Source organism: Nilaparvata lugens, chromosome 8, assembly GCF_014356525.2.
Source record: "Nilaparvata lugens isolate BPH chromosome 8, ASM1435652v1, whole genome shotgun sequence".
NCBI classification, from domain to species: Eukaryota; Metazoa; Arthropoda; class Insecta; order Hemiptera; family Delphacidae; genus Nilaparvata; species Nilaparvata lugens.
This window is the reverse complement of record NC_052511.1, coordinates 32,400,997-32,418,382: the sequence shown is the minus strand read 5'-3', so window position 1 is coordinate 32,418,382 and position 17,386 is coordinate 32,400,997. Positions and strand designations below refer to the sequence as shown.

At 34.9% G+C, this 17,386-nt stretch overlaps 1 protein-coding gene across 2 annotated transcripts in view; it reads left to right on the top strand.

Moving 5' to 3' along the window:
* The window catches only part of LOC111048341 (transcriptional activator cubitus interruptus), a 147,732-nt gene that overhangs the window by 92,617 nt on the left and 37,729 nt on the right, over nt 1-17,386 (top strand). For both annotated transcript variants that reach the window (XM_039434552.1, XM_039434553.1), the window contains one exon: nt 8,846-8,991. In XM_039434552.1, the coding sequence (XP_039290486.1) occupies nt 8,846-8,991 (146 nt within the window). The remainder of the gene's footprint in view (nt 1-8,845; nt 8,992-17,386) is intronic.

The window sequence follows — 17,386 nt, the reverse complement described above, 5'->3', positions numbered from 1 at the left end:
GTATTCAGTATATCTTTATGAACGGCTCTCCTCCTGTAAGTCGTATCTTATTCACTCCTTGCCTCACAAACAGATCTGCTAATTTGATGAGTTCATCAGTGATCAGTAAATGGGACTTATTTGTGAGTTGAACTCCATCTTCTGGCATACAATATAGACAACTCACATTACAACGTTCAGTCAAATAGAAATATTGTGCCGCTTCAACAAGTTGCCCACCACGTTTCTACTATCATTGCCGTTACAATATTGCTATTTATAACCACAAGCAAATTGATCAAAGTTTGTTGTTAGTCAGTGACCTTCAAAAACAATAAATATATAACTTACGTAACGTTTTAGTTCTTATGTAATATTGAAAATTGAAAAGAGCTTGCAGATCAGAGATCCCAAAATAATAATAATGCTGGTTCTTCTATATACACTTTATGCTTTTCTTTTACGAGAAGAAAATTGAAGATATCGCATGATATAAATAAAATAAACTTTATATTGCTAAACGTTTGTCCAAATACCAAATCCTAATTATTTCTACTAAATTTTAGTAAACAAAATCTTTCTAACCCTAACTTTAAAACTAAATACAACCAAAACCCAAATACATAATACAACAGCCGAGCAGACTCCAAGAGAGTAATATGGGAGAAATCCTTTGAAGAGAAAGAGGAAGTATTTTTCTGTAGCTTCAAACAACTGCACTACAATATTGTAATATAGTTGAATCCACTCTAATCCTCGAGTTCTATTCCAGTGGACCGTTAAATGACTGCTAGTTGTAGTCACACATGTTGCATCGCACACAATAGACGCGGTTATTTTGTGGATGAAGCCGCCGCTGAATGTCGGAACCTATCAGCTTCGATACCATGCGTAACCTAAATCTGGATCGGTACCCAACAGACTGAGTAGTTTATTGGAGTCTGTTCTCCTTTTGATCTTACCTGCTCAATATCTTTCTTCTCTTATCTTCGGCGAAGGAGCCAACCACTCAACCAGTCTCAAATCAGAGCCGAACTGGTTCCCGAAATATATTTTCGTATCCTCCTTCAGCTCCAATGATTTCTGTAACTCTCCTTTTAGGAGGACAGCATGCTTGCTCGTCGTAATCAGCGGTCATCTCTTTGCCTCCAGCCGACATTTCTATGTCTTTTTCCAGGCTTTTTATCACGAGCACTGCCCATGCCCTGAATTCTAATTGATGTTTGTCTGTATAATCTACTCTCAAGATTGTTGTACGTTCAAATTTGTTGAATTGTAATTATTGTTCGTGGACAATTAGCGAGTTGGACAATTGAATATCGTACCTCGATTGTCACAGGCAATTATATAACATGACTAGCAGGGCACCCGTGCTTCGCTACGGGAATTAAAAGATACAATTATTTTTGTGAAACATTTATAATCTAAATCCTACCAAAATTGTTATAATCGTTTTTGAGCTCAGGCCACAACTTGACATGAAACTCATTAAGTCAAATCATTCAGATATAATTAATTGATGTGTTGGAAGTGCTCTGTAGAAGAGTAGTCTAATTGCAGCGAATTTCGTAGGATATGGGGCGGGGCTTAAGAGTCGCTATCAACTTTATTCATTGGCAATTCATATTTCCCGTTGACAGTTATCAAATTAGCAGTGATCATTTTATTTTTGCTTCGGCAATTGAAGATTAAATTCCAAAGTAGGTTGATTCGGAATTTGATGACTCTGGTATCCATGGATCTCTTGCTTATTCTAGAATTTTTGGCATAGCCTGTCGCTTACTTTTCGTTTCACTTATCCAAAAGTGTAAAAGCAGCCAATCCACTGATTCTTTCTTCCATGGAAGTCCATTCATACATAAGAGTTTATTCATAATAGTATAACTTTTATTGCAGCTGATTTCACATGTCCTAAACTCTGCAATCATAAATATTAAAGTGGGATCATTTTAATGTGAATTTGCATAAATCTGAATAGAGTTTATTCAATCGCTTTGATTATTGACTACCATTATATGATTTCTTCCTTTGATCTCAGCTTGAAACCAAAAGCTTAGGGATGAAGATTTGGATGTGAACTAACATGTAACTCAATTTGATTTCTATCCAAATTGACAACTTTAGAATTTACTTGTTATCTATCAATATCAATAGGTTTGTCTTGTGTCGTAATAACATCATGAAAGGGAATAGGAGCAGCTGATGGAATATTATATTTTTTCGATTTAGTTTCTAGCTGATTTTGAAACATGAAAATATCAGGCCCAGTAGCACAAAAGCATGCTCAATTTCAATCAGGATTAAATTACATGAGAATTAATCAGAGCAGGGTTTTTTTTAATAGAAGGCTTCTCTGATTGGTTCTCGTGGTATTTAGTCCGGATTATGAATTAACAGACAGTGCAACTGTCTCTCTCAAGGCCATGGCTGCGTACAAACGTAGAGCAACAGAGGAACCAATACAACAGAAGCTGAAGAAATTGGTCACATTCTATCACCTCACAATGAACATTATATTCAACTACCATATGTTTGGAGAGATCGATTTCAAATTTATTTCGCTATCATCCGGTCACTTTCTGAACCTATTCTCCCAGATGTTCCATGAATACTGCAATATTTCAAAATAAGGTCACCAAATTTGGTAACTCAACTACAGCGCTTATAATGTTTTTTATTTGCTCACACTTTCTTACGTTTTCAACAGACTATGGAAAACTTTTTTCTGATCAGCTGCTACTTGAGGACCAATAATCCTTTCTCTTGGTAGTTCAACGAATTTTCCCAGACTTGAGACCGGTTCCAAAATAATGTTTTTTGTCGCAAGCACAATATATTCCTGATTTAATCAAAATCGTTAGAGCCGTTTTCGAGATCCGTCCGACATAGATACATATATCCACAAACACACATATTCAAACAAATTGCTTTCTTAGTATAATTATTGACTTCAATGATTATGATTTCATTCAATGAGAGCTTCTTTCACATAATAATAACAGATGGCATCAAAAGCAGAAATGTCAAACATGATTGAAATTGAAACAGTAGCGATCATCAACATTATTTTCTTCACCTGATCTAAGGTAACCAGATTATAGTAAGATTCACATCAATGTGTCAGCATTGTTTGAAAGGGGAGCATTGATGCTATTAATGAGGAATACTGACAGTCAACGAACTGTTATACATATTCTCCAATATTTTTATCGAAAGCTACCTTTGGTAAAACAATCAATGTTTGGGAATAATTGATTCATGGGAAAAGCGCCTTACTTCTATGCAAGATATTTTCACATTAGGAAAAGCAACAACAGCTATTTGGCCGTTTTAATAAATAACCCCTTTCTTTCGCCCAAGTTAAATTTTGGCCGAATTTCCTCATTCTTTACAAACAGATTCCACAAAGGACACTTCTGAAGTTCTTAAAATACCCCTTTAAGCAGTTTTCGCGATCTGTCGGATATACAAACAAAATTAGTCTTGATAGAATAGGATCAACTGATAGAAGCAACTCCCGTCATAGAAGTTTGTTTTATGAAAAATAAAAATTATCTATACTCCCAGGAATAGCTCTGATTGAAGCAGCAGTGCCCAATCAATTTGATCTCGATAAATGCATTTTAATTGATTTTTCAACTTGGTGCCAACCTAATGAAATAATCTCAACTTAATGCCAACCTGACAAAATTATTAATTGGTCGCCAGTTATCAACTGTTTCGAATAGGTACTCTCTCTAGATTATAGTTCTATAGTAACATATGAAATGGACATTTCAATTATAATTAAGAGATTGGGAGAAGAAGAATATGCATGCTTAAAGACAAACTTTAAACCCTTAAAAACCACCCTTAGAGTTGAAATATTGCCAAATATTTCTTAGTGAGCACCTAGGACGTATAAGGAAACTATATTCTAAGTTTTGTTGCAATCCATCCAGTAGTTTTCCAGAAATCGTGATCAGTGAGTCAGTGAGATAAGAATTTTATAAGTATAGATTCTTGGCACTCGCTTTGCTTGTTCATTGATCTGTGATCTCTAGTGGCATATCTCAAATCAAATCAAACTGTTTATTCCTCAAAAAAAAAAAAAACAAAAAAAAAAAAAAAACACAATACATGTTATGACAGCAATAAAACTCAAAAAATATTCACAGAATTATAACATAACTGACTGAGCCTAGTAGCCTATATTTATATTATAATGTTTATAAATAAACATTTGAATAAGTTGAAACTATTAACAAGAGAGAAAAAAGCTCAAGTAATATATAATGTTGTATGTTGCCATACGCTAATAATAATAATGTTTACAAAAATATTTCTTAAAAAAACATGTTCATGATTACAAACTGTGTCTGTTAAATTAATAAACATTAATAATTATTATTATTGTTAACACTCATAGTTGTTAAATAGGAAGAAGGTTTCACTCTTTTTGGCGGGGATTTCATTTTTTCATTTTTTTTCAAATTTGTTAGGCAATATGATGAATTTTTATAATTGAATTTTATGCATAGATCACTAAAAATGAATGAGGGGAAAATTAATTTGGAAAGCTCATATTGTAAGATACAATGAATTGTTTTTCCATTAGAAGGAAATTTTTAATTTTCTATTTTTTGTTTTCATTGTGGAATACATTAATTATTAGTAGTATAGGGTTAATTTCAAACGCTTTACAATTGAAAACGATACTATTTCGAATTTCATCAAAGTTTAACGAAAGTTATCAATTCCATCCCCTTAACTGTGTTGTAATACCAACGGAAATTCTGTTTTACTGAGTTATGTGAAGTACTAATTGGTTGATTATTTATTGTATCTTGATGCAAAAGGCTTTGGAAATATATTTCCAATCAGTTTCATGTTGGATCTAAACAAGCCTCCCCAGGAGCCCCAAGGAGCGGTATCTCCTTTGAAAGTACAATAGCTAAATGCTAGAACAATTTGAATAAGTTGAAACTATTAACAAGAGAGAAAAAAGCTCAATTCAAAAGCTAAAATATAATTTATGTCGAGTAAAAGTTATTATTCATTATTCGTTATAAAAAGGAGGAAACCATATTTATAACCTTTTTGATCCTGAATAATAATATTGTTTTTGGTCTTCGAAAATACAGAAGTAGCCGCTTGTTCTCTCAATGCAGATATGAAAGTCACCAAAAGTAAAGGTCAAAATTTATTGGTAGTGAATTAGTGCTCAAAAATATTTATAATGTGGTTCAAAGTGTGTCGTTAAACTTGCTTCAAGATATCGCTATACGTGGCGCTTTCTTCCCAACTGGCTATAAAAAAACACTTTAAAAGATCTGGAAGTCACTCCAACATTTATTTTATTGGTGTGTTCTTCATAAATAACTTTCAAAGAAATTATATTTATTGGAGTATTAAAAATTGAGTTATTAAGGGATTGAAAGATTCAAGATAAAAACCCGAATTAGAGAAAACCCGTTGTAGAAGACATTATTTTTTCGTTGTAACCAATTTACCTAGAATACCAATGTACCTAGAATGTATTCTAGGTACCTTGTAGTGTACATTTTACTGTAGACTTCATTGTATTCTAAAATAATTCAAAAAAGGGTACTAAGGTTTGTATTTCTATTTATATTACTAGTAGCCCTAAATAGAAAAGAGACAATATACATTGTATTCTAGTTGCATTGGTCCAAACCAAGTTTCCAACTTAGGTACGATCAGCTGATTATGAATCACTTCCACATCTATTCAAATCTTCTGCAATTCTGGCCTTTCGTAGCTGGTGAATTGGATTTCAGAACTTCTCTGTATCAGCTCATGTCCTTCCTAATTCAACGTTGAGTTATCTGATCTGATTTCCATGGGTTCCTCCCAAAACTTCCTTCTCAGCCTATTCGTAACCAGTGAATTATCTTAAAACCAATTCTGTGTCTATAACTTTTGGGTCGATGGTTATGCAAATCTGGCCGTCCATTACTTATTCACGAAGAGATGGGCTATAAATTCAGTCTATTTAGATTGTGAAAAAACGAATCGAGACAATGATTGGAGGAGAGAGACAAAAGAGAAAAGAGATGGACGCGATCACAAATCAGTGAACATTTTTCAAATGTCGACTGGTCCGCTGATTGAGCAAGGATTAAGGAATGTTGCAGTTAGTAGAATGCTGCGAACAGAATTCCTGTCCGAGAAGCCATTAGTTCCGATTTCGCTCTGGACTTTTGATTTATTCATTATGTCGAGTTCGGCCGCCGGTGTCTTCCGATCGAAATTCTACCGACAAAAAGGTACTTGAACAACTTATTTTTTATGACGCTCCGACTGCGTTAATTGAAGCCGAAGCCGTCTTTTTTCGATCCTGTTCGACTGAAACTCACTCCGTTCCCAAAGCGTGAATAACTTCTTTATTACGTGTATAATGGGCTGGATTCGAAGCGAAAACTTCATCAACGCTCGCCGATGCATCATCATTATCCCAACTAATTTCTAGTATACAATCATATCTGGCAACTCAGTCGAAACTTGATTACCAATTCTGTAATTAAATAGATGAATGATTGATATTCACTTTACATTAATAAATCAATTTATATTCCACCTGCCTAATATATATGGATTGAAAAGATTGATTGTAAAATTTCCTTGGAGTAGAGAGTAATCTGAAACTGTATCTAGTATCTTGATACAACCTATCAATTCAAATGGATCATTAAGTTTTGATTCATGATAAATATAATTTATGAATATGAATACTTCGATATATTTTTAGCGTGATAATATTTTATGTTTAATTTTAGATACAGATCTTCCTAATTTGATTATTGACATGTTTTCATTCGCAGAGATGAATTTCTTTATTAGTCAGACTCGCTTTCCTTTAGTCAAAATGCTCTGATAATCTCTGTAATCATTTAATTCAAGTCAATGTCACTGGTTGTATAGTGCAAGTATCAGGCTTTTCGCAAATTGAGACGTGACGTGACCCACAATGTGACGTCGGGTTGCGTCGCGTCGCGTCTCAGTCATTATGCGACTTGTCGAGCTTCAAAGTAGTATGATACATTTCATTGCAAACTCCTGGTAACTTGAGTAAGTTTAAGTGATGATGAAGTGGTGAATAAATCACGGTTCGGCTCTAATCGATAATATTGGCATTTGTAATACTTTCAGATATAGAACTAATGATGCTTCACAAATTGTTGTAAACCACAGACGGGATAGTGATAATAAAATGGAGTAATCCTGCTGTCTCAGCTCTGGTGTCAGAGTTACACTGATCAATTTCAGGGACAGCGTGCTCTTCTAGGCTCTAGGGTTATATTGCCTCTCATGGAAATGGATTAACACTCTCGATAGTTACTATAGAGAGGAATTTGCCCGGGGAAATGAAAGTTCCCTAATTGTGTCTAGTGTCTAACCGTGTTCTTCATGGTCTCTCCAAACACTCGTCGTTTTTATGGCACAGCTGCACTGATGGCAAGTTGCGCCATCCATTGTCTACTTTCCCATTTACACCGATCTGTGTCCGTCATAAACAGAGATGTTTTGCCTGACATAGACTTTTATAGGGCAGCCGTAAAACTGTTTACAAACAGACGCAAATTATCGGTGCTGTGCTGGTGTCATGTCGGTGTCCGACTCAAATAAATGCCGAAAGAAGCCCGAGATGCTTTTATGATACAGCAATACGGCAGCTATTCAACCAGCCTGCAATGGACAAACGTCTCGACTTTTTATTGAAATTGCCGACGTGTCTACTGCATGCATTTCCAGCACACAATAATAACGACTGCAGATGAATGGATAAATATGTTTTTATTTACAGTTTCCTTCTCCATAAACTTGCTTCCAGCCTTCAATTTTATTGCGGTGCTATTCTACAGACGTCTATGGTCATAATTTTATTGAACGTATGGCTTCATCCTCGCCTACAGGTGGTTTTATTCAGCCATATTCCAGAAAAATATCACCGTCTGTCATTTTTCTGCTACTAGCAAGAAGATACTACTTGTCATTCCTGTTTCAAATGCGAAATGAAATTGGTTTCACAGTTGTCGCCAATTTCCTCGTTACGAAAGTAATGTATTCATTTCAAAATTTTTCAACAATTCACTCACAATTTTTGACGTGATTGCAGTTTGCACTTCCTTAATAATGTTTTTTTTTCATTGAGTTATATTTAGAGAAATGTTTCCAGTTACGTGTACCCTCACTCTACCTGTCAAATGATGCAAATATAATAGAACAATACTGCTTTATGATAGGAACAATACACTATTTTTCAATCTGTATGTGTATGAAAAATGAATTGACCAGAAAGTGATGCGATACCGTAGGCAACCAGTTCACCCTAGAAGTCGTCAGAACGTAGCTACTGTTTCATTCAGATTGAAAGTTCGATTTCAACCCCGATTGACATAAAAGTATTTACATATTTTGTACATAATTTGTATCATCGTCGGTCTCACAAATTCTCAATTTTATTTGTAACACTAGTGATAAACTTAAATGTGCATCATGTGAAAGGAAATACAGGGGTCAGAGATATGGAGGAGAAATAGAGGAAGATCTTTTCATTGATATAAAAACAAAGGTGTAAAACCTAGAATATACTAGTTGATTTATAAAAAAACAACTACTTGGAATAATGACAGAGAAATTGTAATTGACCAAAAATAAGTGTTTGAGAAATCAAGAGTCAATTAGGAAGACAAAACACAGGTTCTCATGAGTTTCAAGCTTTTTATCTAAAGAAACACCTGTTATAGCATTTGACTCGAATAATATAATATAATAACATTGTTCTCAATGATTGTGATCTATTTAATGAATTGTGTTTGTGTGATTGTGATCCATTTAATGGATTGTTTTTGTGTGATTGTAGGCTGTCGGGAGCGGTGTCTCGACGGGGTGGTGTGTTGCCACCCCCTCACCACCCCCAGGCTGAGTTCCACCCCGCTTACAGGCTCAACCCTTACATGGAACTCTACTCCTCGCTGCAGCACGCTAGCCCCACTTCCTCTCTACACGGTAAATCTATTATAATTATTTTTGCATGATCTATCAAAGATAATAAAATATATTCTCCATTTATTTCTTTCATTAGAGCTACTGGGCTGTTCAAATACAAAGACCTAGTAGTACTGGTCGTGTCTAGAATAAACAAAAATAAGGGTACTACCTCAGAGTAAAGATACCGTTTACCTTGACTATTTGTCTCTAGTACTACTGTAGTAATTCTGTTCATATATGGATGTTTTTCGTAATATCTATCATTGATACTCACTACCATTCAAATGAGATAGAAGTAAACTACAAAAGAATAGTAATAGTAGACCTAACAGCATACTATTCCTTCAACACATGGTAACAATAGCTAACAACTTTACCGACGTTTATAAATTTGAGATACAACATTTTTCCAAGATATCCATTTTTATCGAAGTTCAATCAGATCTAGTTCAAGAATGGTTGTTCCTTATAATAGTTATACGTGCAGCTAAAGGGTGATACTGTAGAATCAGTAGCCTTTACAATGTTTATAATTTGCAATAATTGAAGAGGATGGTTATACAGTTGCTGAGTTGCTACACAGATTACTGGAATTCTCATTTCAATTTTTGGGATTCGAATTAGATTTAAAATTACTTGGATACATAATTAGAAAAGTCCTAATATTCCAATAAGAATTTCGATATAATATTCCAATTCAAAGAATGAATAAATTCAATATACGTGTGAGATTCATGGCTCAATAGTGATTAAATGAAAATTGATAACTTTGACCAATATTTCCATTCGTGAATTGTCTGGTCCTAGGAATGAATACAAGCTTCAGAATGGTTTATTGCAAGAATAGATAATGTCAGGTTTTTTTAAATCGGATTCTATAATAAAGGAAAATTCTAGGAATGCAAAACTGTCAAACGTTGGAAAGAACAAAATGGAAAATAATGATAGGAAAAAAGGATGAATACAAGAATGGGAAGAGCAGGCATTCAAAGATGGCCTGTCGTGGTGTACCACATCGTACAAGGACACGTTGACAATAGGTGAAAGCTGTTACTTAACGTCTTCTTTGTATGTGCTGAATGCAGTACTTGGACTGGTGAAGACCTCATCCACATTCAACCAAAATGTCGTTCAAGATGTTGTTCACACTTCACACTCCACGTATTGCCTTATCATCACTACACTCAACATCTGCTGTTTGAATTTGAACAACTTCTTTGATTATCATTACTATTGCACTACTTTATAGACCAGAGTATCATCCCGGTTTTCTATTGTTTGAAGAGCTATTGGATGATCTATGATAGCTCTTGGAAGAGCTATGGATTGGGGAGGAATTATGGTCCACTTCTCACAATTACTGAAATTTTAATATTACTCTATAACAAATATTGAGAATGAAAAATGAGGTACGCTCTTCTAGCCACATGGACTTTGGTGGAGGCAATATAGGTTGTGTTCAGCCATACAGTATTTGGGCAAATATATTTCGTTATCTTCACCCGAGATACAATAGTGTTTATTGCATTCATCATTACTGTACTGTAATATAACGGAGTGTTTACCGGGATACAAAAGATACAGTATTTGGGTTGAGTGAAGATAGAATAGGTTTGGACCAAACGTATTTAGAATGTCCATAGTTCGATTAAAAATCTTGAAAGGTCAGCTAATCTCTTAGAAATACTGTTATTGGCCCCCTCTGAGCCGATAAGATCTTGATTGTTAATTTCGCAATTCATGTAATTGATAGATTGTTGTTCCCTTATGTCTCAAATAATTTTATAGCACAGATACAGAGCCTCTGTTGTTCCTGCCTGTCTGTGTTTATAGTTTGTTACAATTCTTCTGAGACTTTATACCAGATTTATATTATTTCTCTGAAAATTGCTCAGACTCAGACCTTTTATATCCTCTTTATAATTGAAAATTGAGTTTAAAATTCTTGCATATGCCTTGATGACGTTTTTAGAATTTATTCTTCTGTTGTTCGTAATTGAAATAATAAGTTTTCTTGTTGATAACAATACTTTTTAGAAGAGTTGCTGCATAATTTAATCGGTAAATGTCTAAGAAATTTCGTCTAACAATGATTCTCGTGTGAAATTCGATCTAGATATCATCAAACATTACCGATCATAATGGCATTGTCCTCGGATTCCCTATCAACTTGGAGCTACTGTTTTGTCACGATCTTGAAATTAATAGCTAAAGCATCCTGTGCTGTTCATTCACATAATAGCCTAGTTTTACTTCTCTCCAGCCTACTGACACGATACAGAGGAAGAGAAAAATAATAGGCGGAAAAGGATGGTGGAGAGAGATAGAAGTACTACTTGCCCGCATACTTCAAACTTCAGATCCTCCGTTCTCCATTCATTCGTCCACCGGAAGCCATTTCTTTAAACTGCACCCTATTCTTTACGCCTCTTCTTTGTAGAACTGATTTCTTACACCAATTGCCGTCTACAATAAAGTGCTCATCAGCTAAGACCTATAATTTGAATTATTGAATCGTTTGTTATGCAGTAATATTTTTAAAGTCTGTTCAGTATCTCAGAGTTAAGAGTTTGTATAATCAATTCGGAAAACGTCAGGGGGATTCTGTCTACAATTCTAATTGGGTGTCTAACAAAATATAAAATATCTGTTGTTTATAAGAAATATGAGACTTGAGTTGTTAAATAATTTATCATTCATTCATATGTTGAAAATACCTTATTCGATCCATATTTTAACGAATCAAAAGGAAAAAAATAGTAATCAAATGTTTTAATATTGCCAATGATGAACGCTTCTTGTCTCTATTCAATTTGGAATTACGGAATATATTAACTTATCTATCTGTGCACTTGGTATAGCTTTACATAGTTGTTGTAAAATTTATCGAATCTATCACCAATCAAAATTCAACCCTAAAAGTATCGAATGCCACCAACCCATTCGTACTATCAAATTCATTTTGTGGCAGACTGTAGTAACATTTATGTGATGTGGCAATCTGAGCATCCCATGATGGCTGGAGTTCAAACACGAGCAAATAATCGAGTTGTTTATGATCCATTTTTTGTCGGTTAGTCGTGTAGAGTGGTTTGTTGATGATCGCGCGTTTTATTTCCTGCTCTTCCAGCTGCGTTTTTAAACGTGACGTGTCAACCACGCTCCGTTGAGCTCTGTGGCTGCACGGTTAGAAGACGAAGGAGAAGGAGAAGAAGAAGAAGAAGAAGAAGAAGAAGAAGAAGAAGAAGAGAATTGGAGGAGCTGGTCCGGGCCCCGAGCCGCAAGTGAAATATTGGGCAGCAATTACTGCCCTGTGTTCCAAGCTGGAGGACAAAGACTTGTTTTGCTCGTGCGGTTTGTTTGACGGCAACCAAAATATCAATTCCGGATTTTCTGAGTCATATCAATTTATTCTTCACGAAATTTAATAATTTATCTCTGTATCTGTAATAAGTGAATACTTCGTGATTTCGCGTGACTATCCAACAACAACTGCAAAAATCCGAGTAGTGTTAGTGTTAGTCAGGCTTTATTTCTAATGTTCAACAAGTAATTGGTTTAAACAGGAAATCAAATGTGAAACCTATAGTAGTAGGTGGAGAGTATTAGTTTATTAATTAAACTATAGGCTTATTAAAATGATATATATTTCTGGACTTGAATATGATTCAAATTAATAAAGTGAAGCAAGATAATCTACTTTTTCGACATAATTCTATGAAAATTCAGAAATGGAACAGTTTTGGGCTAGGCCTATTGCTGCTTTTCCAATCATGTATATGATTTGTTGATTATGAAATGTAAAATGGATGAATAAATAGAAAATATACAATGCATGCATATTCTTTGCTGGGTTGCACCTTATCTAATCTATTCTAATCAGTGACTCACACTGTGGTATGATCAACTGTTCAAGAATGAGTTATCCTCATCCTCATATCAGTCGAATCAAGTCAGCCTACTTAGATAAGAACTAACTGTATATCCTTCCCTTCGTTTTCCAGTACATCTAGAAACTTTCAACATATGATACATCACAAATAAACAAAAACTGATTTGCACTTTGGCATAAATAATTAATAGCACCACTCTCACATGTCACTGACACATCATTACTGGAATGGGCATGACAAATACCAGCCTTGGAATGTATGGTGCTATTCTTCTGCTTACAAATGCTGTTTAACTTCCTTTTTGCATGAAACTTGTGGTCTTTGTAATTTTCCACTTTGGTTGGTGATACCGAAAATGGTGTGAATGGCAGGCATTCCTGATTGGCAATTAATTAACTAAATGAAGGCATAGTGAGATTCCTCAGCTACTTACAATAAATTGAAGCTATTGCAAGTAATACTGATTAGATACGAGGAAACTGTTCTTTGACCATTCCTTACCTTGGTATTTCCAGTTGCTTCTTCTAATCCTCATTCTTCCTTACTTTTTCAGTATTGTTTTTTATCATAAATATTCATTTCTTCTCGATTCATAACTTTACCATATATTTTTAGTCTTCCATACCTCCACTTCACTATCCAAATTGTTCCACTTTTCTCTTTTGCCTTCTTGCATTTTTATATCTGTCCTGTCATTTTCATCCTCTGTACCTTCTCCATTTCCTCTAGTATTTTTTCTGCCTTTTAAATTATTATTGAAGTGAAGCTTCATCTCAGAATGTATCTTTATATTTTCAATGATCATTTCTCTCCTAATGGTGCTCTTATCATCCTTCTTCCTCATCTCCTGCTCCATCGACACTTCCTTATCCATCTCTAACCACTAAAGCATTCAATCTATCTCAATCATTCACTAATTGCTTCTGCTCTCAACATTTCACTCTTAACACCTCACGAATTTCTTCTCTTTATAATATTATCCTCTAATCTATATTAAAAAATCAGCCTCTTTTATTTTCCATTCTCGTATCTTTCTCACTTTCATTTTGTTTTTTTCATTTCTCATAAAATTCTATTCACAGCCAACACGTAGTCTGCCAACCATACACCTCCTTTACAACTCCTGCTCCCAACTTCTTTCTGCCTAGGTATAAACTTCTTTCTAGCTGGCTAGAAACCCAATGCTCTCCCAAGATTGAACTCAGTATGATTTGAGAAAAACGTTGTCAAGTTGCAAACTACGACAGAGATGGAGTAAAAAAGATGATGAGAAAAATAAGAGTAAGATGATTAGAAGATCTGTCGAATATGGATGGAAGAAGACAATAAAGGTGAAGAAGAGGATGAAGAAGATTAGGAAGGAACTCTTCCAATTCCGCTAACTAGCTAGCCATAAATTCTATGATCGACACAAATGATCTGATGTGAGAAAGAAGTTGAGAACTAGAGCAATCTATGAAGAAGAAAAAGAAGAAGAAGAAGAAGAAGAAGAAGAAAAAGAAGACGATGTGAAAGAAGCAATCGCGAAGATGGTCAATTTTGTTCGGTGACCGCCTGACGAGAGGGGAATACAAATTGTCTCATCGCAGACCTAATTAGATCAGAGGCCTGTTTCAGCATCAACCACCAACTTGCAAAGGAAACGTCAATTGAATGGCAATTGTCTGCCCTGCCCCCTGCCTCTGCCTCTGCTGGCTAATAGAGTAATACGTTCCAAGGCGACTTCCTCTCTTTTTGTCTGCTCATTGAAAAATAACAATTAGCACAACTTGTTTGGATTCGGTGGTATTTTGTGCGGTGGTTCTGCAAGGATGTCAGTTCGCTCCAGCACAGAACGCCGATTATGGCAGCTTGCAGCTCTGCTCCCGACAGCCTTGTTTCTTCGCACTTCTTACTCTAGTAATCCACCACCACCTCTGCAAGTGGACAAGACTTGTCTGCTCTTTTTTCTGTCTACTCTTCCACAAATTGGGAAGAGAGTGGAATATTGTACCACCAGAACTGTGCAGACCAAAACTGTGCAAACGTAAAATTATCTACTGATAATAGGAAAATGTTGAATAGTTCATGTAATTGGATATGTTTGAAACATGAATTATCATAGATTTATAAGATTGTTGAAGCACAAGTTGTAAGCTCAAGTGATGAGATCGTTGTAGCTGTTTGGTACATGAATATCATGAAATTGTAAGAATTTTATAGCTTATACAGTCAATGAAGGTCTCACTTTTCCATTTGGAATTGTTAAAATATTAGAGTCGATATTTCTATTCTTAAAATTGAGTAATTGCAAATGTTTTTGTTGCTTTCTCAATATAAACCATTAATAACTGACCAGTGAAACAAATTTGAGAGGAGTTGAAAGGTAGGTTATACATTGTATTTGTGGTGGAGGAGTTGCATTTTATTCGTATTGAATGCCCAACTGAGAAAGAGAAAAATATTCACACAGAGTGAATCTCTGGTTAGAGTAAACGAGGTGGTTCAACCCATGTAATCCACAAAAATAGAAGAATTTGAGAGACCGCTACTGTATTTAGAATTGTCCAGGGTTAATATTCTTCGACATCCAACACAAAACAAAACAATGGTTTCTTTGCTGTTTATAGACTGTGGATACTGATGACGGTGAGTGGAAATAGAAGAAGGAAAATAGAAGAAAGAAGATGATAGAGTGATTTGTGTGGATAAATGTTGAGGCTGCAACGGGTCGTGTAGTCGTGTAGGATTGCGTCGGATGAAGATGGAATGATTGGGAAGGAGAACAAAAATGATAAAAAGAAGAACACGATGGTGAGGAAGAAGAAGAGAGGCAGGTTACAGTGATCAGGCATGCTAGAGCAACTCTGTGGCCTTCGCGCCCCTCCTCACCCCCGTCATGTCTAGAATTCCGGCCCGAAGAAAATGACTTTATCTCCGTAATAAACGGTTAGGTTTTAACCAAAATAATAATTAAAATGTCTTGGCCCGCTCCGTCTGAGTTATAACACACGCCTGTGGTAGTGCTATATACATCCGCGGCATACGATGCTGTACTATCCGTATACTCGTTATTAATTTCTTCCCTTCCCACCTATCCTACTTTTTGTTGGTCTTGTTCCACCTTTCTCGCTCACTCTCACATACACACTCTTGGTCCCTGATTGTCGCTCTCTCCTCTTTGTACTCTACAACCTTTCCTTTATTCACTCTCAATTATCGGCATTCAACTCTCCACTTTCTTTATCTTTCTCTCCTTCCTTTTCTATCTTCAATGTCCAGCCATCTGCTGCTCTCGTGATACAGGATGTCCTCTCACCAGGGAAATTTTCCGGATGAGATTTTTACCTTTTTCAAGTTCACTGCTGATGCCCTGAACAGTTCTGGAGAGATTTGAACGTTTCTTTCTTCATGAAGCACTGTTTCTTTACCGGTTCAAGATTATTGTAGCTAGTTCTTACAAGCTTCTTTGACGGATTTATTGAATGTTTTGTTTTTAAGAGCTTGAATCATCAAGTATAAATCAATTTGCTATCTATTCAAACTGTGCCGTGCTATGAATTTAGAAAGTTAATGTGGAATTTAGAATTTAGAAGCACACACAATATAACTTAATAAAAGGGATACTTGATAAACATACCTAGTGCTAGAGAATGGGAATCCAGAAATGACAAGAGAGACAACGAAATAGAGAGAAGATATCAACTATATTGTCACCTCTTACAGTTAAATTCAACAATTAATAAAACAAAGAAGTTACATCATGAAACCCGAAAATAAAATTACTAAATTTAGAAAGTTATCTCTGATATAGATAATTCGGTAATAACCTACTCTGTATGCTCTACATTGAAAACGTTTTAGATTGAATCATAAGAAGCTTAAAGGACTCTAATTTCAAAAGAAGAATTGAAAATTATCATAGATATGTCTCAGAAGTTAATCATAAATAACAATAGATATTTTCAGAAAAGATCCACATAAAATTCATAAAATTCTTAGAACATTAAATTTAGAATACACTTGGAAACTTTAAAACACTATCAAAACATTATCAAATATTAATGATCCCCAATAATAACTATTCTGTATCTTTATATCATGAAAGCTGCAAAGACAAACATTCCTCAAGTATCACATCACGGAATTCAACATAGGAAGACTATTCAAAAATATGTGTTATCAAAACAAATTTAGAAAGGCTAGGGTCCTTGAAACTTCATTTGATCCTTTACAACTTTAAGATGAGAATTATTTTAAAACATTAATTTATCAATAAGGGACCTTTAAACATTTCGTATACTAATTCAACATTTAGTTGTTTAGTAGATTATCAAATCTAAACTTAAAGAAAACTGAAATTCCCAGCTGGATCCTTACAGAGAAAATATGGCCTCACATTTCAATGTAAAGATACAACCGAAAATCCATTACTCAAACCAAATTAATAAAATTTATAATCTATCCATTCCCAATTATATCTCAAAGTTACGATTTAACAAAGGTCTAATTCCGCACGTTTTAATTGATGGTTAGCACAT